The sequence below is a fragment of the Ascaphus truei genome, chromosome 5, assembly GCF_040206685.1.
Source record: "Ascaphus truei isolate aAscTru1 chromosome 5, aAscTru1.hap1, whole genome shotgun sequence".
NCBI classification, from domain to species: domain Eukaryota; kingdom Metazoa; phylum Chordata; class Amphibia; order Anura; family Ascaphidae; genus Ascaphus; species Ascaphus truei.
The window spans coordinates 131,880,865-131,902,484 of NC_134487.1; the positions used below are offsets into that span (position 1 = coordinate 131,880,865).

Genomic DNA, 21,620 nt, shown 5'->3' on the forward strand with positions numbered 1-21,620 from the left:
TTGCAGTCAGGCAAATATATATTCATTGAGTTTTCATTAATCTCTATCTATTAAAGAAGCTTGTCTGTTGCACACCGAGCTCCTGGGGGCCATGTTGTTCTTTCCCTGGTAGTATCAGGCCTGCAAAGAGCATGGCTCTTTTGTGATAAAAGTCTCGGGATAGACTAATTTAATAACTACTTAAAAGAAGCAAAAAGTATTATCTTGTACAGACGGGGGAAGTACACATTTGTGTTGTTCCAGAAGAAGCCAACAAGTTTAACAACGAAACTCAATGCACTTCAGAAGTGGTCAAAGTATATTAAAAAAGTAGTGGTACTGTGCCTGACTTCAGGAAAAACCTGTTTAACATTGGGACAAGCTCTTTTGAACCAATTCAAAAAGGTTTTATTTATGATCTAAAAACAGGTATGGATGGAGCTGTTATGAAATAAATCGATTTTCCTGTGCAAAGAAAGATGTCTATAAACAAAGTTGGGGTACTCCATACCTGGGGTGGAATTAGATGATTGTAGTCCCGGTCCATGCTTAAAAAAGGGCCGCCCCCCCTCTAACCCCTCTCCTCCTGTGGCCCTACCTGTTGAGCGTAGGGGGTGCGGCCTGGCGGTGGAGGGAGCCCACCCATGCGGTGACTAGGGAAGTAGGGCCCAACTTACAGTGGGGCCTAACTTCTGTGTTATGCTCGATGGGGCTGGCCCTTTCCAGCAGGACACCAAAGGAAGCAGGTAGAGACTAGGGGGGCAGGGGAGGGGGAGAGAGGGCGGCCTGTGTAACTGGCACAATGCTGTTCCGGCTGCTAAAATAAGTTCCGTCTGTGGGAGGATGGGCCCCTAACACTTGTGGGCCCTGGTGCAGCTGAATCGGCTGCAGCTATGGTAGCTCTGCCACTGCTCCATACTCTCTAGTACAATCACATGTCAACCACTGCACTTCCCCCTTCCAGTGGTATGAATGACATGAGTCCAAACAAAGATGACTGCCTCATGTCTCCCATGAATAAAATAAGGATGTATCTTAAAGTTATCCTCGGAAGTGGCCATTCGGTCTGTTTTCGGCTGAAATTCCCCAATGAAGTCAATAGGAAAATTGGCCAATTCGGCTGATGTAGAATAAGACGCAGTATAACTGGGACAATGCCTTTTGTACAGGGTTGTTGAAAAGCCCAAATAGGTGAGGATATGAATGCCTGTGGACCGTATACAAGGCTTGTTAATGTCCCTCAAATTGTACACTGTGAGCCTATATTTTAAACACTCTCTTTTAAGAATGAGTCTGCTCCATCACTCCACCTGTTTCTGCCCCCGTATTCTGGGGGCGTTACAGCCTCCGGTGTCACTGGGGGCAGGTTAATAAGCTCATGTAGATGCTTTGGAACAGGTCATACATTTTCTTTTGTAAGTAAGAACATTCAGGACACACAGTTCCAATGCTGGGAGGTGGCAGAAGATTCTAATTAACCCCTTCCGTGCAATGCAACAATGTGTATACATTGTTATACAGTTAACTTTAAGGGGATAGATGGGTACAATATATATTATTATTGTTGTTAGCATTACTTTAATTTTATACAGGGCCAACCAGGCACTCCTCACTTTGCAGCAAAAGTATTCAGACACTTTTAAACTTTGGGACGACATAATACAAGGATAGCTCATAGAAATACACTCGGGGGTATTTTGAAGGGGAAAAGGGTGCCAGAATCCTAAAGAAATGTATCTGTTATAATAAATAAGCCAGCTTTGAATTAGAAAACATGGGCAGTGGGGCCTGGTGTCTTGGGCCAGCAAAGAGCTTACAATCTAAATGACTAACCACTTTCCTAGACCCGGGGGGAGGTGGTTAGCCATATCAATTCTAAGCTCTCTGTGGGGAATGGAAGGAATCCTTTCTTGGCGCTTAAAGTCTGTATAGGTTCAGAAAAATAGATCCAGTGTGTGAACACGCTGCATGGCAATGGATTGTATTGTCACCTTAATACAGAGGTGTCTTTACAGCTCACACATTAAAAGGGGTAGTTAATTATAGAATAGGAAATCAGGCTTCATCTCAAGTCCTACACTCCCCGAGGGGGACAGGTTCTCTTCCATAGTTAAAGTGACACAGATTTATTTTTTTTAAACAGAGGCTAAAAACAGACTATAACAAAGGTGAAATATACAGCTGAAATCTCTATTTACTTCACCGGCTGTGCATGATTTTTTAGCTCCTACCTCTTTCACGCCTCTGACTCTCCAATTCTCCTCCCAGGAGCCTCAAATTGTCAATATCTCTGGCTTCCCATTTTTGCTTCCTTATAGCTTTTAACGAGGGCAACTACTTAGACAAGGGGTACACAATTTGGGGGGTGCGGTGGTTACAGAGGCCCTGTGCTCTTCCCCAAGGCATTCCAATTAAATGCCGGGGGACCACGTGAGGCCTCTGTAACTCACCTACGCTACGATTATACCAGATGCCGCTGAGCGGCAGCGCGACGCGGTGACGTCACCCTGCGGCAGCATCTTGAATAAGGAGAGGAGAAAAGCAGAGGAGTCAGGGAGGTGTGGCGGTGAACAGTTCGCCCTCATTGGCTGAGCCGCTCATGTGACGCGGCCGTCGCCTGCCAGAAACTATTTTGAAAATCTCTTCAGGAGACGGCCGCCCTGCCGCTCCAGGCGGCGCGCTGGTATGTAAAACCTACATAGGATTTCTGCAATTTGTTTTTCAGCCGTGTGGCGCGACGCCGCCGGCAATTTCTGGTATAATCATGGCCTTACCTTGATTCAGCCGGCTTCGGGCAACGCAGCGTCACAAAGGTCTGGAGGGGCGCGAGCACTGGGCGAGAGCAGGCAGGGGGGCGCAGCACCTAATGTTTGCGCACCCCTGACTTAGACCGTATCACCGCTCTCGTACCATCACCTAATCGCCTTTGCTGTCCCATCTCATCTTTTGCTGCGCCTCCTATATCCCCTCACTATTCCTGAATCTTCCATACTATACCATGAATCGTCAAGCTCTGGAATCCTCCATGAGCTCTAAACTCTCTTCCCCCCCCCCCCCCCCCCTTCCATACAATCTCATCGCCAACTACAACTCTATCATTTTCACCTGCCTCGACCATAGGGTTGCCAGGTGGCTGGTCCAAAAATACTGGACACCCACGTCCCCTCGAACACATATATAAAATACCCCCACGCCCCCCAAATACATTTAAAAAACACCCCCACCTCCCCCAAATACATTTAAAAAACACCCCAACCTCCCAATACATTTAAAATATACCCCCACCCCCCCAATACATTTAAAATATACCCCCACCTCCCCAATACATGTAAAATATACCCCCACCTCCCCAATACATTTAAAATATACCCCCACCTCCCCAATATCTTTAAAATATACCCCACCTCCCCAATACATTTAAAATATACCCCCACCCCCCCAATACATTTAAAATATACCCCACCTCCCCAATATCTTTAAAATATACCCCACCTCCCCAATACATTTAAAATATACCCCCACCTCCCCAATACATTTAAAATATACCCCCACCTCCCCAATACATTTAAAAAACACCCCCACCTCCCCCAAATACATTTAAAATATACCCCAACCTCCCAATACATTTAAAATATACCCCCCACCCCCCCAATACATTTAAAATATACCCCCACCTCCCCAATACATTTAAAATATACCCCCACCTCCCCAATACATTTAAAATATACCCCCACCTCCCCAATACATTTAAAATATACCCCAACCTCCCCAATACATTTAAAATATACCCCAACCTCCCCAATATCTTTAAAATATACCCCACCTCCCCAATACATTTAAAATATACCCCACCTCCCCAATACATTTAAAATATACCCCCACCTCCCCAATACATTTAAAATATACCCCACCTCCCCAATACATTTAAAATATACCCCACCTCCCCAATACATTTAAAATATACCCCACCTCCCCAATACATTTAAAATATACCCCCACCTCCCCAATACATTTAAAATATACCCCAACCTCCCCAATATCTTTAAAATATACCCCACCTCCCCAATACATTTAAAATATCCCCCATCATCATGATCTCATCTCCCCAGGCTGACCCCCATCACCATCTTATTCCCACCCCCCCCATCATCATCTCACCCTGCCCCCCCATCATCTTCTCACCCTGCCCCCCATCCCCTCACCCTCTCACATTGCTCGCTAGCTGACCCACTCTTCACCTTCCGCAAAGTTTCCTCAAATGAGTAATATCTCCCCTCAAATCTGTCCCAATATACCATGTGTCATGGACAGCACTCTTCTGAGCACGTGACTTAGATATCCAACCAGGGTTAATACACACTGCTATGCTAGCCAACTCGCTTTCGCCTCCGCAAGGGACTTCCAATTAATTAGTATTAACCCCCTTACTCAATTGAAATCATATCTATACGCTGCCACTACCCAAGAAATGTCAAATGAAATTAGTGTATGGTCCCTGTTTGTTATAGAAAAAACTATGCACTTAACACGCAAAAATCTGCTGTAGCAAAATGTGTCCGAAAATGTACTTTACGCTCTACAAAGCGTGCAACAGTTCATTCAGAGCCCAAAGCATTTCTTATTAAAGGTTGTTTTAATATATATAAAAATACAGTGCTTTAGATCAGGGGTGCGCAAACTTTTCAATCTGCGCCCCCCTGCCTGCTCTCCCCCCCGGCTCGCATCCCCCTCCTTACATTGTCTTCGGTGAGAAATGACGCAGCGGGGTCACGTGATGTCACGTGACGCCGCGTTGCCGAAGTCAAGGTAAGGGAAGTTGCAGAGGCCTCGCGCGATCCCCCGGCATATCATTTAAATGCCTTTGGGGAAGAGCGCAGGGCCTCGGCAACCTCCGTGCCCCCCCTGTAAATCCTTGGGAAGAGCGCGGGGCCTCTGCAACCTCCACGCTCCCCCTGTAAAATCTTGCGCCCCATAGCTTTGGATTACAGAAAAAGATATTACAAGAACATACAATTACAATAAATGCAGAACAGTTCTTAAAATAAAAAAAAACATAAGTAGAAATCCCTATACATTACATTACTATATGTCATAGGTTTCCCCAGAGAGGTCACTGGCGTAGGAAAGATAAGAATTCACGTGTCTGATCCCAAAATACACCTCTTAGTTGAATTATAACTTGAATAACTTCTTGCTAAGGCCTTAGGTACCATTCTTGTTCCTATTGACACAGCATGAGCCTATCCCTATCGTAAATCAGCTTGCGCTGACATTTATACGATTTAGAAGAAAAAACTCCTCTTGTGCAACGTTTAATATCTGATGGAATATTGAAGCACACTCATAACTTTATTTCTATAATACTTGGAATAATATGATTCATATCAATAGGTTCAGGCAAGTTTGACAAATGTAACAAGACTAATTTTGTCAGACTTTCCCCTAAGTTTGAGCGACAAATGGATATCTGTCTCTGGCCACCTCCTAAACCTAAGGTTTGGCATCATTTCATTTGTTTAATTGCAACATTTACAAATATGTATCCGGTATAGTTCAGAATAGGTAACAGGTCCATGAACCGTGTCACATCTTTTGAACGCTAGGGATAGTCACGCCCCTTAGCACTCTGTAGAACCCTTCCAATAATGCTTTGAAAGTACTTTTAAAAGTGTCCTGTTTACATGTGTCAGAAGAGCCATCATTTAATCCCATCCCTGGCAAAACAGATGTACTTATCTCTAGATCCAATCAGTCCTTTAAACTATGCCTGGCAAATGGTTTAACAGGCCATAAAAACACATTTCTTTGTATTTTTTAAGTCAAACTGTAGCCACATTAACCCCTGAAGTACCAGATTGATTAAAATACTTAATACCCCCCCGCCACTTTTATTACTCTGCTAATATGCTATTCTCCTGCACTCACTCCTCTAAGCGACTAGGGAGGATGTATCACTGTCTAGCTGATTTCATCCACTACAAATTCTTCTTGCACTCAGCACTATTTCTAGCCAAGCAAAGTTATTTCTTAACACTTACAAACACTCACGAGTTCAACCTATGACACCTTTTCTCTGTATTTAACATTGTTCTAGAACTTTTTACTAACTTTCACTCACCCTCCATCTCTCTTCCAATTTTTTATGACTGTTTCAAAGTCAAGGTGGACTCTATCAGATGACAAATCCCATCTGTGCCTTCCTCTACGCCTATTCTCCTGAATCCCCCTTCATCAACTCTAGACACTTTCTCCCCTTTAACCGAGGAGGAACTATCTTCTGTCCCTCTGACTTCTCCTCTCCCGCTACAACCTGCTAGCCCATTCCTCCCCATCTCCTCCGACCTCTCGCTTCCACTCGGATCCCTGCACTCACTCACATTTTCAACTCTTGAAAAAGACATACTCTTCCCTCTCAACTACTATCTTTCCTTCTCCTTTTGTGAGACCTATTTTCAAAAACAACACAATTGGCCCCACTAAGCCATCTAACCAACTTCTGTCTCTATCCTGCATTTTGTCTTGACATTTCTATAATGGCTTTCATCCCCGCGCATGTTTCCTTTCCTCAGCTCCTTTCCTAGACCACCTCCTATAAGGTACTGAAACAACACTCACCAAATTAGCAAATAACTTCTACATTTCTAAACCCTGCCTAAAGATCCTAAATCTTTCATATATGTTGAGTTTGTATGGCTGAGTGCAATAATAGGGGTTTCTTTGTACTGATCATCTCTTGATCAGTTTCTGTATACAGCTATTACCCATTCCCCATGCACGCCATTATTTTACTAAATGATTTATCCTAGAGTACTAAGGTAGAGCGGCTGATCTCTCCCTTTCACATTTCTAAACCCCAAAGACATAACTCCCTTCTTATTCTACTTGGCATGTCTGCTGCCTTTCATACTGTTGACCACCAACTTCTCCTTCCCACTCTCCACTCCTTTGGTGTTAATAATAAAGTCCTCTCGTGGCTTTCTTCCTACCCCTCTCACTGTTCCTTTTGTGTATCTATTGGCAATTCCTCTTTTTCCTCTGTTAATCTATGTGTTGGTGTACCTCAAGGCTCAGTTCTGGGACCTCTCATCTTTTCTTTGTATACACTTTCTCTCACTGACCATATTAGTTTATTTGGCTTCAAGCATCACCTGTATGCAGATGATACACAACTGCCTCTATCCACACCAAATCCGACATCTGCGGTACAGTCCCAAGTATCTAACTGTGTTACAGCACTCTCATCCTGGCCGCCTTAAACTCAATGTTATAATCCCCCCCCCCAAATCAAGACCGACGGTGCCCTTTACCATCAAAGTCAATAACACTACAACCCATCCAGTTCTCCAGTCCCGTTGTTTAGGTGACTCTCTATCGTTCTCACCTTAATGCCATCGATAAATCTTGCCACTTATTTCTCCATAACATTGCTCTGTTTAAATGTTAATGCCTTCCTTCTCTCCCGTCTGCCATACTGCAACCTCCTTCCTGTCTCGCAGCTCTCTACCCTACAATCTATTCTAAATGCTGCTGTGAGAATAGCCCCACTCGCTTCTCTCCTCCTGAAAGCTCTCTACTGGCTTCCTGTAGAACGGAAGAAAGAAAGTAGGGGCACTCATGGTCTTCAAATAAAAAAAATTGTTTATTGAACATGGATCAGCGTTTCGGGACACTCAAGAACCTATACCAACATCTTTGAAGACCACTGGAGCGCCCGTACTTTCTTTCTTCGGATAGCAGTGGTTCTCCACGTTCCTGGACGGCTGTTACTGCACGCCTGTGGCATAGTATTCACCAGTATTGTGAGTGCACCTATCTTGGACAATCCTGTTAAACTGTTTATTCACTACATTTTCTCCCCTTTAAGTCTCTTTCCTCTTCTCCCCCTCCTTATATCTCATATTTAATCTCTTTATATGCTTCGATTCTCTACCTACTCTCTGCTTAGATCTGTCTTCCGTATACCCCCATGGCACTACATCTCTCTCCCACCTACAACCTTCTCACAGTAGGCCACTTTCTCTCAATGTCCACCAAGCTCTCTCTCTCTAACTTAAAACCCATCTGAAAACTGATCTGTTCAATTAAGTGTTTAAATAGTCCTGGATGACCACTACCATAACTTTAGTATGTTCTTAAAGCAGCAATCGTGCTCTCTTTCTTTTTTTTTTAAAATGATTTGAAAAGTTATAGGATTGAAGCAGGGGGTCTCTAGAGCTGAACCGCATTAATTTCAGCCCGGGGGACCGCCTGCTCCCGAGATACTTACCTCCGAAGTGAGAGCCAGTAGCATCACCGGCTCGGCTATGTGAGACTATTGAAATGGCGGCTTAAATGTCCCGCGTCGCGCTGGCCAATAGGAAGCCGTGATGTCATCCCTTGCGCCTTTCTATTGGCCCGCGTGACCAGGACAGTGAAACCTGTAGAGCTGCTAACAGTATCTCGGGAAGCAGGGAGTCCCTGGAGCTGAAATGAATGTGGCTCAGCTACAGAGGCCCCCTGCTTCAAACCTATTTAAAAAAAGACATGCTCTGCTATCTACAATATGCTGTTATATGCACTCTAAGGGCTGCTATATAGTGGCCGTGCGCGCGGCACTTATAAATGGCTGTGGTTAGTCAGCCTTTCTATAATGGTGCCACGCGCGCACACGGCAGTGAGCGTGGAGCCGTCCGACGAGGGAAAAGATGGGGAAAATAATGATTTTGCGCCGCTGTGTGTGTGTGTGTGTGTGTGTGTGTGTGTGTGTGTGTGTGTGTGTGTGTGTGTGTGTGTGTGTGTGTCAAAGCTGCACAATAAATAAAAAAATTATTTATACAAAATGCCTTTTTTTTTCTTAAATATTATTTAATACATTTTTAACTCACAGAATCTATACACACACATTACCTTCTATCCCAGTCACTCACAGCATACACACAAAAAGTGGGCGTCGCGTGCACGCGCGTTCCTACAGGCGCACACGCGCACACACTTTAGGCCTCGGACATGGTCAAAAAGACTGTGCTGAGGGGAAACATTATCCCTATCAGCGCGGCTTTAGACGGCGCTTCCGCACGCTTCCGCAGGCGTGCGGAGGCGTGTGGAATTTCAGCCGACAGACCAATTTTCATTTCCCTCTGAGGGAAGCGCAGGGCCGGTCACGTGACTGACGGAAGCCAATGGCAGTCCGTGATGTGGCGCGTTAGCCCCGCCTCCCGCTCCGCCACCCGCCCGGCACACAGGCGCGCTCGCTGGCGCTCATGCAGGGACAAGAAAATCTCCTGCTTGAGCAGGAGAGCATGAGCGTCAGCGCTGCCCAGCGCTCCTCCATGCACCATGTCCCAGGCCTTATAATGGCCCTAAGGCCGTGGATATAGTAGGAGCGCGCGAGACGGAGTGCGCGGCGTCACGCGCACCTGCCCCAGAGACGGTCCGTGGCCTATGGGATGGGGAGACGTGACAGGGAGGCGTGTCGGAGGCATGCCCGTGTTGTCACATGAGCGGTTCGCACCCATTGGCTAAACCACTCACGTGACCCGCCGTCACGCTACAAAATCAAATTATTTTGCCTGTCTGGGAATCGCGTGCGCGGTTGCGTTTCAGCGACCGTGCAGTCGCGCACTCTAAGGCGTTCCTCATTGAGGTACAGCCTTTTTTCGAACCTAACCAAGGTACTCAAATGTATTTTTGTTACTATAAGTCTCTCCACATGCTGATTAGACTGTAAGCTCTTTGGGGCAGTGACTCCTTTCTCCCAATGTTACATTTATGTCTCAATGTAGTTATCCCATCTGTATTATTATATTCCCTATATTGTAACTGTATTGTAATGTGTCAAAATGGTAAAAAAAAGCTGTGTGCATGCCATAAAAATATACATACATGTATGAAATATTGATATCAAAGCTTTGCTTTACACATCACGGTTAGCTTTGCCATTTTTTTTACTTTGTCTCTCCGATTGTAAGGACAGGTAACTACAGCACGACATGTCACCCTCCAAGGACCTCAGTCAGTGACACCTTGATGGTAAAATATTGACTCATACTAGTAATGCTCCATTGAAGTCTGCGAGATGTCTGATGCGAAAAGTCAGTCAGACTGGCTCCAAATCCGTGGGACACAGAAAACCAGTGACAGCCGACAGATCTGAACTGCGTAAGCAATTGTTTATGTCCTGGTCACATCACCATTGCATCCCACTCTTATCACAGAGAACTGCAGAGCAACACCCAACACCCACCCAAAAGGAGTTTATTAATGAAAGTTTCTATAAAACCTGTGCATAAAAAGAAATCACATTGGAAGCAATGGGATTCCTTCCTTTGGGAAATCTGGTGTCATTTTTTTTTTTGCTCCAGTTTTTTCAACTAAGACACTTGTATTAAATAATCCCTCGTTTTCTGGAACGCCGAGTGTTTAAACCAGTTAACAAAATGCAATTGATTCATATTATTAAAACTGGATGCTTTATAGGTTGCTTTAACATGCACAAAACATATTGTTTGGAAGTTTGAACTGGAAAGTAGCATACTGTATAGATAATTGATTTGAGTTGTGTCTGGCAGACTGTCACTGGATGCACCGGAAGGAAATCCCGTCAGTGCAGGACTGGCCTAGAGCAATTTGCTTTAACGTGTTTTAGATAGTTCTAGGTAGTAAATAGTTTAGGTCATGTATGTTCCTATATTTTTTAAGCAAAAAATACATACAAATGAATTATACATAGAAAAGGTGCTCAACTCAGCACACTTGCTGTATATTACCACTAGGCTGCCAGGTAGGCATGTAAAGACTCTGTTATTTACACCATAGTAAAATCAAATCAGCTTTATTGGCATGACGAAAGAACAGAAAGCATGAATAATAAGGGGCCACTGGACTCACATAAAAAAACAATAGTAGGGTGTGCACAATGGACCACAGATGAGCTCCGGGATTCACACAGGTGCTGGTAAGCTAGAATAAAAAAGCGACCTAGCGGAACTGCTGCTTTAAAAAGTAGTGGTACTGCAGGGATGCAAACGTGTAGGCACTGAAATCAGTGAGATTATATCAAATATAATTTCTATTTGTAAATGAAGCCTGTGAGACTGGTGATGCCAAAAACCAGCGAAAATCTGGTTACAGAAAATCAGTGAGCTGTATGTCTGGTACTATTCCTGATTTCTACAGATTGTATACCTGTAAAACAATGGGACACAGCTCTTTAGAAGCCATTTTAGAAACACATATACAATCGGGTGCTGCAAAACGTGGAGCAACATTGGCAAACATTGCATTATTGTCATTTTGCCTTTCTTTGGGTCAGTGCACCAAGGTCTTTGCTGCGGCTTTTGCACGTTGTGTGTTAACAGGAGTTAGGGAGGAGTCACACGAGGCAGAGGTTATAATGAGATGTATCAAACTCTCTCCCCCCCATTTACCAGACATGCACATAGCGACCGTGTTCTGCAGCCTGTGCTGGAGATGTGCTCGGTGCTGGAGATGTGCTGCAGCCTGTGCTCAGTTCTGGAGATGTGCTCAGTGCTGCAGCCTGTGCTCAGCTCTGGAGATGTGCTCAGCTCTGGAGATGTGCTCAGCTCTGGAGATGTGCTCAGCTCTGGAGATGTGCTCAGTGCTGCAGCCTGTGCTCAGCTCTGGAGATGTGCTCAGCTCTGGAGATGTGCTCAGTGCTGGAGATGTGCTCAGTGCTGGAGATGTGCTCAATGCTGCAGCCTATGCTCAGTTCTGGAGATGTGCTCAGTGCTGGAGATGTGCTCAGTGCTGCAGCCTGTGTTCAGTTCTGGAGATGTGCTCAGTGCTGCAGCCTGTGCTCAGTGCTGGAGATGTGCTCAGTGCTGCAGCCTGTGCTCAGTTCTGGAGATGTGCTCAGTGCTGGAGATGTGCTGCAGTCTGTGCTCAGTTCTGGAGATGTGCTCAGTGCTGGAGATGTGCTCAGTGCTGCAGTCTGTGCTCAGTTCTGGAGATGTGCTCAGTGCTGGAGATGTGCTCAGTGCTGCAGTCTGTGCTCAGTTCTGGAGATGTGCTCAGTGCTGCAGCCTGTGCTCAGTTCTGGAGATGTGCTCAGTGCTGCAGCCTGTGCTCAGTGCTGGAGATGTGCTCAGTGCTGCAGCCTGTGCTCAGTGCTGGAGATGTGCTCAGTGCTGCAGCCTGTGCTCAGTTCTGGAGATGTGCTCAGTGCTGGAGATGTGCTCAGTGCTGCAGCCTGTGCTCAGTGCTGGAGATGTGCTCAGTGCTGCAGCCTGTGCTCAGTTCTGGAGATGTGCTCAGTGCTGCAGCCTGTGCTCAGTTCTGGAGATGTGCTCAGTGCTGCAGCCTGTGCTCAGTTCTGGAGATGTGCTCAGTGCTGGAGATGTGCTCGGTGCTGCAGCCTGTGCTCAGTGCTGGAGATGTGCTCAGTGCTGCAGCCTGTGCTCGGTTCTGGAGATGTGCTCAGTGCTGCAGCCTGTGCTCAGTTCTGGAGATGTGCTCAGTGCTGGAGATGTGCTCGGTGCTGGAGATGTGCTCAGTGCTGGAGATGTGCTCGGTGCTGGAGATGTGCTCAGTGCTGCAGCCTGTGCTCAGTGCTGGAGATGTGCTCAGTGCTGCAGCCTGTGCTCAGTGCTGGAGATGTGCTCAGTGCTGGAGATGTGCTCAGTGCTGCAGCCTGTGCTCAGTTCTGGAGATGTGCTCAGTGCTGCAGCCTGTGCTCAGTGCTGGAGATGTGCTCAGTGCTGGAGATGTGCTCAGTGCTGCAGCCTGTGCTCAGCAGTCCCTTCCCTATAACTGAATAACAATCAGAGCTCAGCATTCCTGCCAGCGACCTCCAGGTGGACAGGGAGATGTTACCAGGCCGGGTTTTGTTTCCTCATTTGCTGGTTTCTTAGCACCTTTGGTAAGACCCGCATAAAGCCCGGCCTGGATCCTTATCACGTTACCTCATTTCAATGACACCTTGACCAATATTGTGTGAATACATAATATATAATATATACCATAATAAAATACAACATGGTATAATAATGGTGTGCAAGGAGTATTGCTCCCTTATTTCCTATTATTAGGGACAGTATTGCCACTGTTTAATAACCCTTCTGCCAATGCTAAATCACATCTGGTGAATCAGATAAGACCTCCTGATGCTGCTGCTGCTGCTGTCTGACTGCTGCCTGACATGGGATTTTTGGACAAGTTGATTGCTCAACTCTCAGCATTAGGACCCGGCAGCTCCCCTCCTACCTCCCGTCCCTCCCGTCCCTCCCCTTCCCCCAGCTGCAGAGTGTGTCACTGCCCCCTCCACTCTCCTTCCCTCCCTCCATCTCTCTCCTCCTCATCCCTCTTTCCCTCCCTCAGTCCGCTGCCTCATCTCTCCATCCCCCGGCACACAGTCAGGCTGCAGCCGGCATGGCCTCCGTTACCTTCGAGAATCACCGCCTGGAGCTGCTGGCTGCCTACCAGGGTGTCATCCAGGAGCAGTGCCCCACAGACTGGTGAGTGGGGGTGGAGGGGGTGGGAGGGATGCGGGGCACAATGCATGGAGGGGATTGGTGCAGGGCACGTGGATATGAGGTTCAGGATTGTGATGCCGCTGGGCACAGGGTATGGGCAGTGCAAGGGCATAGTGCACAGGGCACAGGGCACATAGTGTATGGTAGGATCACTGTGCTGCAGGGAACAGTCCATGGGGCTGAATGACGCTGGTGCTGGGCACAGTGCATTATGGTGCAGGATGGGGGTGCTGGGTGTAGAGGATTGTGATGCAGGATGCACACAGGGTATTGGGGTGCATTGAATAGTGCGTGGAAAGGATTAGTGTTCAAAGCACATAGAGGATTGGGCTGCGGTGTAAATACATGGTGCCAGAGGCCGGGTTGCGCTGGACACAGGGTGTATGGCACAGGGTGGAGAGACGGGGCTGGGCTGGAATGGGAGGGGCCAGAAGTGGAGCAGTGCAGGGCATGGAGAATTGGGGTGCACTGAATAAAATGGGCTATGGGAGACATGGCACTGTATGAGGCTGCACAGCAGGGAGTGAGCTGGAAACATGGAGTGCGAGGTTGTGTTCGCTGGGACATTATATTGGGGAGCAGGGTACATGGTGGGGTCTAGTGTTCTGTGCACAGGATTGGAGTGCTCCAAACAGGTTGTGCATAGGTTGATGATGCTTGGTACAGTAGGGGTGGGGCACCCAGCATTAGTGTAGAGGCATTGGGATGGTAGTGTAGGTAAATGTACATGGCACAGATTGGAGGTGCAGTAAGGATGATGCTTAGGGAAGGAATGCATGTCACAGTTTGGGCCAAGAGTGACTCCATGTTACTTGAGTGAGGTTGGGGGGTACAACAGGGGGTGTGCTTTCTAGGCAGGTGTGTACGGATTAAGATGCTGGGATTACAGCTGATGCACTATTTTAAATGACACAACATATAATAAGGGGTGGGTGCAGGGTACATGTTTTAAGGTGTAGGGTATAAGATGCAGGGCACAGCCTTTGTAGTGGATCCTCAGATACCAGTGTGCAGGCTATAGCTTGGGTGCCCCCCCCCCCCCTCTGGATAATGTGCAGGTTCTCCCCCCTCTGGATAATGTGCAGGTTCTCCCCCCTCTGGATAATGTGCAGGTTCTCCCCCCTCTGGATAATGTGCAGGTTCTCCCCCCTCTGGATAATGTGCAGGTTCTCTTGCCATGCCCCTTTCCCTCCTTCTCTTTGTGACTAGGAGATTCAACCATGAATCACTACACTGTCTTCTGCTTGTTTTTTTTTGCAGCCATTATTAGCAAGAGTGCATTGCTAGGCAGATGGGTTAATGCACAATGCCCAGGCTGCCTGGGATGCTGAGCTGTGCAGAGAGCTACCACTGATTGGGCTGTGCAGAGAGCTACCACTGATTGGGGCTGCATTGTCAGATCTGCTTCTTTGTGTCTTGCTTGCAGCAGAAAGGGAATTGGAGAACATTTGTGGTGTGGAGGGTGGGTCACAGGATAGGAGGGAGCCTGTGTCTCAGTTTTTTTCTGTTATCTGAGCTGTTTTTGGGGAGGGGGGATCGGGTGGGGGTAGACCTTGGGGAGACATTGAAAACTTACATTTGGGTGGGTCTGTCCAGAATCTAAGAGGGTTGGGGGATGGGGGCCGTCTGCCAGGATGAGATCAGACAAATGATTACAGCATGTGAAAAAAATGGTTGAGATCAGCTCTTAGGATTGCACCAAGTTTATGGGGGGTAAAGGCAATTATGGGGTTAAATCACGATTTTGATGGTGATCTGTGTATACCTGGGGGAGGGGGAAGCTAGACGTAAAATACATTTTCTCTCTGCAAGGAATCTGTGGGTGTTGGAGAGGGGAAGCTGCAGCTCCAGTTACTAAAGCACTTGGCCAGCTTTGTCCTACGAATTGTGTTCTTGGCTCAGAAAACCAATCTTGTTCTCCTCTCTCATTCTCTCTATTACCTCATCTTTCTACTCCCCATACCCCCTTTTTTTCTTTCTTTGTTTCTCAATCAATGTATTTCTCTTACCCTTCTGTTCCTTTCTCCCTCCTCCCGTATGTCAAACCCTTCTCTTCCCTGGCTTTCCACCCTCCTTTTTAAACTCTAATTTGCCCGTTCTCCCTGCTGCTTCACTTCTCCCCCCCCCCCCCCCCCCACTCCCCTCCTTTTTTTTTCTCCCCCCCCCCCCCACTCCCCTCCTTTTTTTTTCTCTCCCCCCCACTCCCCTTTTTTTTCCTCCCCCCCCCACTCCCCTTTTTTTTCCTCCCTCCCCCCCACTCAACTCTTTTTTTTCTCCCTCCCCCCCACTCCCCTCTTTTTTTTCTCTCCCTCCCCCCCACTCCCCTCTTTTTTTTCTCCCTCTGCCCCCTCTTTCCCTCCTCCCCCCTTTTTTTCTCCCCCTCCCCGTCTTTTTTCTCCCCCTCCCCCTCTTTTCTCCCCCTCGCTTTTTTTCCTCCCTCTTTTTTGTCCCCTTCTCTTTTTTCCCCCCTTCTCTTTTTTCCCCTCCCCTTCCCCTCTTTTTTTCCCTCCCCTTCCCCTCTTTTTTTTCCTCCCCCTTCCCCTCTCTTTTATTTCCTCCCCCTTCCCCTCTCTTTTATTTCCTCCCCCTTCCCCTCTTTTTTTCCCCTCTCCCCTCTCTTTTTTTCCCCTCTCCCCCTTCCCCTCTCCCCCTTCCCCTCTCCCCCTTCCTCCCTTCCCCTCCCCCTTCCCCTCCCCCCTGTTTCTTCCACCCCTCCCTTCCCCCTGTTTCTTCCACCCCTCCTTTCCCCCTGTTTCTTCCACCCCTCCCTTCCCCCTGTTTCTTCCCCCCCCTCCCTTCCCCCTGTTTCTTCCCCCCCCCTCCCTTCCCCCTGTTTCTTCCCCCCCCTCCCTTCCCCCTGTTTCTTCCCCCCCCCTCCCTTCCCCCTGTTTCTTCCCACCCTCCCTTCCCCCTGTTTCTTCCCACCCTCCCTTCCCCCTGTTTCTTCCCCCCCCTCCCTTCCCCCTGTTTCTTCCCCCCCTCCCTTCCCCCTGTTTCTTTCCCCCCCTCCCTTCCCCCTGTTTCTTTCCCCCCCTCCCTTCCCCCTGTTTCTTCCCCCCCCTCCCTTCCCCCTGGTTCTTCCCCCCCCTCCCTTCCCCCTGGTTCTTCCCCCCCTCCCTTCCCCCTGTTTCTTCCCCCCCTCCCTTCCCCCTGTTTCTTCCCCCCCTCCCTTCCCCCTGTTTCTTCCCCCCCTCCCTTCCCCCTGTTTCTTCCCCCCCTCCCTTCCCCCCTCCCTTCCCCCTGTTTCTTCCCCCCCTCCCTTCCCCCTGTTTCTTCCCCCCCTCCCTTCCCCCTGTTTCTTCCCCCCCCTCCCTTCCCCCTGTTTCTTCCCCCCCCTCCCTTCCCCCTGTTTCTTCCCCCCCCCTCTCTTCGCCCCCTCCCTTCCCCCTGTTTCTTCCCCCCTCCCTTCCCCCTGTTTCTTCCCCCCCTCCCTTCCCCCTGTTTCTTCCCCCCTCCCTTCCCCCTGTTTCTTCCCCCCTCCCTTCCCCCTGTTTCTTCCCCCCCTCCCTTCCCCCTGTTTCTTCCCCCCCTCCCTTCCCCCTGTTTCTTCCCCCCCTCCCTTCCCCCTGTTTCTTCCCCCCCTCCCTTCCCCCTGTTTCTTCCCCCCCTCCCTTCCCCCTGTTTCTTCCCCCCCTCCCTTCCCCGTTTCTTCCCCCCCTCCCTTCCCCCTGTTTCTTCCCCCCCTCCCTTCCCCCTGTTTCTTCCCCCCCTCCCTTCCCCCTGTTTCTTCCCCCCCTCCCTTCCCCCTGTTTCTCCCCCCCCTCCCTTCCCCCTGTTTCTCCCCCCCCTCCCTTCCCCCTGTTTCTCCCCCCCCTCCCTTCCCCCTGTTTCTTCCCCCCCTCCCTTCCCCCTGTTTCTCCCCCCCTCCCTTCCCCCTGTTTCTCCCCCCCCTCCCTTCCCCCTGTTTCTCCCCCCCCTGTTTCTCCCCCCCTCCCTTCCCCCTGTTTTCTCCCCCCCTCCCTTCCCCCTGTTTCTCCCCCCCCTCCCTTCCCCCTGTTTCTCCCCCCCTTCCCCTGTTTCTCCCCTCCCTCCCTCCCCCCTTTTCTTCCCCTCCCTCCCTCCCCCCTTTTCTTCCCCTCCCTCCCTCCCCCCTTTTCTTCCCCTCCCTCCCTCCCCCCTTTTCTTCCCCTCCCTCCCTCCCTCCCCCTTTTCTTCCCCTCCCTCCCTCCCCCCTTTTCTTCCCCTCCCTCCCTCCCCCCTTTTCTTCCCCTCCCTCCCTCCCCCCTTTTCTTCCCCTCCCTCCCTCCCCCCTTTTCTTCCCCTCCCTCCCTCCCCCCTTTTCTTCCCCTCTCCCCCCCCTTTTCTTCCCCTCTCCCCCTCCCTCCCCCCTTTTCTTCCCCTCTCCCCCTCCCTCCCCCTCCTTTTCTTCCCCTCCCTCCCCCTCCCTCCCCCTCCTTTTCTTCCCCTCCCTCCCCCTCCTTTTCTTCCCCTCTCCCCCTCCTTTTCTCCCCTGTCCCCCTCCTTTTCTTCCCCTCCCCCCCCTCCTTTTCTTCCCCTCCCCCCCTCCTTTTCTTCCCCTCCCCCTCCTCCTTTTCTTCCCCTCCCCCCCTCCTTTTCTTCCCCTCCCCCCCTCCTTTTCTTCCCCTCCCCCTCCTCCTTTTCTTCCCCTCTCCCCCCTCCTTTTCTTCCCCTCCCCCCCTCCTTTTCTTCCCCTCCCCCCCTCCTTTTCTTCCCCTCTCCCCCCTCCTTTTCTTCCCCTCTCCCCCTCCTTTTCTTCCCCTCTCCCCCCTCCTTTTCTTCCCCTCTCCTCCCTCCTTTTCTTCCCCTCTCCCCCCTCCTTTTCTTCCCCTCTCCCCCCTCCTTTTCTTCCCCTCTCCCCCTCCTTTTCTTCCCCTCTCCCCCTCCTTTTCTTCCCCTCTCCCCCCTCCCCCTCCTTTTCTTCCCCTCTCCCCCCTCCCCCTCCTTTTCTTCCCCTCTCCCCCCTTTTCTTCCTCTCCCCCCTTTTCTTCCCCTCCCCCCCTTTTCTTCCCCTCCCCCCCTTTTCTTCCCCTCCCCCCCCTTTTCTTCCCCTCCCCCCCCTTTTCTTCCCCTCCCCCCCCTTTCTTCCCCCCATCCCCCCTTTTCTTCCCCTCCCCCCCTTTTCTTCCCCTCCCCCTTTTCTTCTCCTCTCCCCCCTCCTCCCCCTTTTCTTCCCCTCTCCCCCCTCCCCCTCCCTTTTCTTCCCCTCTCCCCCCTCCCCCCCCCTTTTCTTCCCCTCTCCCCCCTCCCCCCCCCTCCCCCTCTTCTTCCCCTCTCCCCTCTTCTTCCCCTCTCCCCCCTCCTCCCCTCCCTTTTCTTCCCCCTCCTCCCCCTCTCCCCCCTCCTCCCCCTCTCCCCCCTCCCCCTCCTCCCCCTCTCCCCCTCCCTTTCTTCCCCTCTCCCCCCTCCTCCCCCTCTCCCCCCTCCTCCCCCTCTCCCCCCTCCCTTTTCTTCCCCTCTCCCCCCTCCCCTCCCTTTTCTTCCCCTCTCCCCTCCCTTCTTCCCCTCTCCCCCTCCCCTCCCTTTTCTTCCCCTCTCCCCCCTCCCCCTCCCTTTTCTTCCCCTTTCCCCCCTCCCCCCCCTTTTCTTCCCCTCTCCCCCTCCCCCCTTTTCTTCCCCCCTTCCCCTCCCCCCCTTTTCTTCCCCCCTTCCCCATCCCCCCTTTTCTTCCCCTCTCCCCCCTCCCCCCTTTTCTTGCCCCCTCCCCCCCCTTTTCTCCCCCCCTCCCCCCCCTTTTCTCCCCCCCTCCCCCCCCTTTTCTCCCCCTCCCCCCTCCCCCCCCTTTTCTTCCCCCCTCCCCCCCCCTTTTCTTCCCCCCTCCCCCCCCTTTTCTTCCCCTCTCCCCCCCTCCCCCCCCCTTTTCTTCCCCTCTCCCCCCCCCCTTTTCTTCCCCCTCTCCCCCCCCCCCCTTTTCTTCCCCTCTCCCCCCTCCCCCCCCCTTTTCTTCCCCTCTCCCCCCTCCCCCCCCTTTTCTTCCCCTCTCCCCCCTCCCCCCCCTTTTCTTACCCTCTCCCCCCTCCCCCCCCCTTTTCTTCCCCTCTCCCCCCTCCCCCCCTTTTCTTCCCCTCTCCCCCCTCCCCCCCCTTTTCTTCCCCTCTCCCCCCCCCCTTTTCTTCCCCTCTCCCCCCTCCCCCCCTTTTCTTCCCCTCTCCCTCTCCCCCCTTTTCTTCCCCTCTCCCCCCCTTTTCTTCCCCTCTCCCCCTCCCCCCCATTTCTTCCCCTCTCCCCCTCCCCCCCTTTTCTTCCCCTCTCCCCCTCCCCCCCTTTTCTTCCCCCCTCCCCCTCCCCCCCCCCTTTTCTTCCCCCCTCCCCCCTTTTCTTTCCCTCTCCCCCTCCCCCCCTTTTCTTTCCCTCTCCCCCTCCCCCCCATTTCTTTCCCTCTCCCCCTCCCCCCCTTTTCTTTCCCTCTCCCCCCTTTTCTTTCCCTCTCCCCCCTTTTCTTTCCCTCTCCCCTCCCCCCTTTTCTTTCCCTCTCCCCCTCCCCCCCCTTTTCTTTCCCTCTCCCCCCCACCCCCTTTTCTTTCCCTCTCCCCCTCCCCCCTTTTTCTTTCCCTCTCCCCCTCCCCCCTTTTCTTTCCCTCTCCCCCTCCCCCCTTTTCTTTCCCTCTCCCCCCTCCCCCCTTTTCTTTCCCTCTCCCCCTCCCCCTTTTCTTTCCCTCTCCCCCTCCCCCTCCTTTTCTTTCCCTCCCCCCCTTTTTTCCCCTTCCCCCCCTTTTTTCCCCTTCCCCCCTTTTTTTCCCCTTCCCCCCCTTTTTTTCCCCTTCCCGCCCTTTTTTCCCCCTTCCCCCTTCCCTCCTTTTCTTCCCTTCCCCTCCTTTTCTTCCCCTCCTTTTCTTCTCCTCTCCCCCCTCCCCCCTCTTTTCTTCCCCCCCCCCTCTTTTCTTCCCCCCCCTCTTTTCTTCCCCCCCCCTCTTTTCTTCCCCCCCCTCTTTTCTTCCCCCCCTCTTTTCTTCCCCTCCTCTTTTCTTCCCCTCCCCCCCTCTTTTCTTCCCCTCCCCCCCTCTTTTCTTCCCCTCCCCCCTCTTTTCTTCCCCTCCCCCCTCTTTTCTTCCCCTCCCCCCTCTTTTCTTCCCCTCCCCCCTCTTTTCTTCCCCTCCCCCCTCTTTTCTTCCCCTCCCCCCTCTTTTCTTCCCCTCCCCCCTCTTTTCTTCCCCTCCCCCTCTTTTCTTCCCCTCCCCCTCTTTTCTTCCCCTCCCCCCTCTTTTCTTCCCCTCCCCCCTCTTTTCTTCCCCTCCCCCCCTCTTTTCTTCCCCTCCCCCCCCTCTTTTCTTCCCCTCCCCCCCTCTTTTCTTCCCCTCCCCCCCCCTTAGCCTCCTTCCCCCCCTTAGCCTCCTTCCCCCTTCTCTTCCTTTCTCTCTTGCCTGTTTAGTCTATCCATCACCCCCTTTTTTCCCTTCAACCCTTTCACTCTTTTTTTTTTCTTTTTCCGCCCCTTTCCTCTACCCCCTCCTTATCCCTCTACCCCCTCCTTATCCCTCTACCCCCTCCTTAGCCCTCTACCCCCTCCTTAGCCCTCTAGCCCCTCCCCTGTTTAGACTCTTTCCATCTTTCTCTCCTGCTCCTATTTTTTTCACACCTATCTCCATTTTGATCTTCTTGTCCTCTCTCTCCTCTCTCGTTCCCTCTCAGCGTTTTTCGCTCTCGCTACGTTTGCTGCTCTCTCTCCCTCTCCCTTATCACTAGAATTATTACACCAACCTCTTCCTGAGTTCTCACAGACCTAGGCCCAAATTGTCTCTGTGGCGCCAAGCTGCGGCATGCCTAATGTACGCCTATTCATTTCAATGGGAGAATAGCACCCTTCAGTGACCCTGGGCCCTGGTGCATCTCTGAGCATGCCGCTCTGTGTTTGGGGGGCGGGATAACTGGATACAGATGTGCCTTGAACCTCAGTGCATTGTCTGTGCATTGCCGCGATACCCGATCCCCCATGGTGGCAGCCGGCACCTGGTGATGTGCAGACTGGGGTTTACTGCAGATGTAGCAGCGGTGGAGCCTGCGGTCGGTCTGAGGTCACAACGCTGCAGTTTTCTTAAAGGGGCAGTCCCAACATGCTGGGTCAACAATGTATTTTCTTTAACAGCTTGTCAGTGCAATTTGGCTTTCTTTAGAAATATTCAATGACCTTTTTTAAGTAACAGCCTTACCTATTGCTGTCTTGTAAAAAAAAAAGAATATGTATCGCTTCTTGTCGGGACCACTGGATTTATGTAT

The 21,620-nt window shown here is 50.9% G+C and overlaps 1 protein-coding gene across 4 annotated transcripts in view; it reads left to right on the forward strand.

Annotated features, from left to right (window-relative positions):
- Positions 1-13,220: 13,220 nt before the first annotated feature.
- Positions 13,221-21,620, forward strand: part of DBN1 (drebrin 1) — a 68,576-nt gene continuing 60,176 nt past the window's right edge. The window contains exon 1 of one of the 4 annotated variants that reach the window (XM_075600843.1): positions 13,221-13,430. In XM_075600843.1, the coding sequence (XP_075456958.1) occupies positions 13,345-13,430 (86 nt within the window). In that variant the 5' untranslated portion in view covers positions 13,221-13,344. The remainder of the gene's footprint in view (positions 13,431-21,620) is intronic. The other 3 variants (XM_075600844.1, XM_075600846.1, XM_075600848.1) reach the window with 3 other exon arrangements.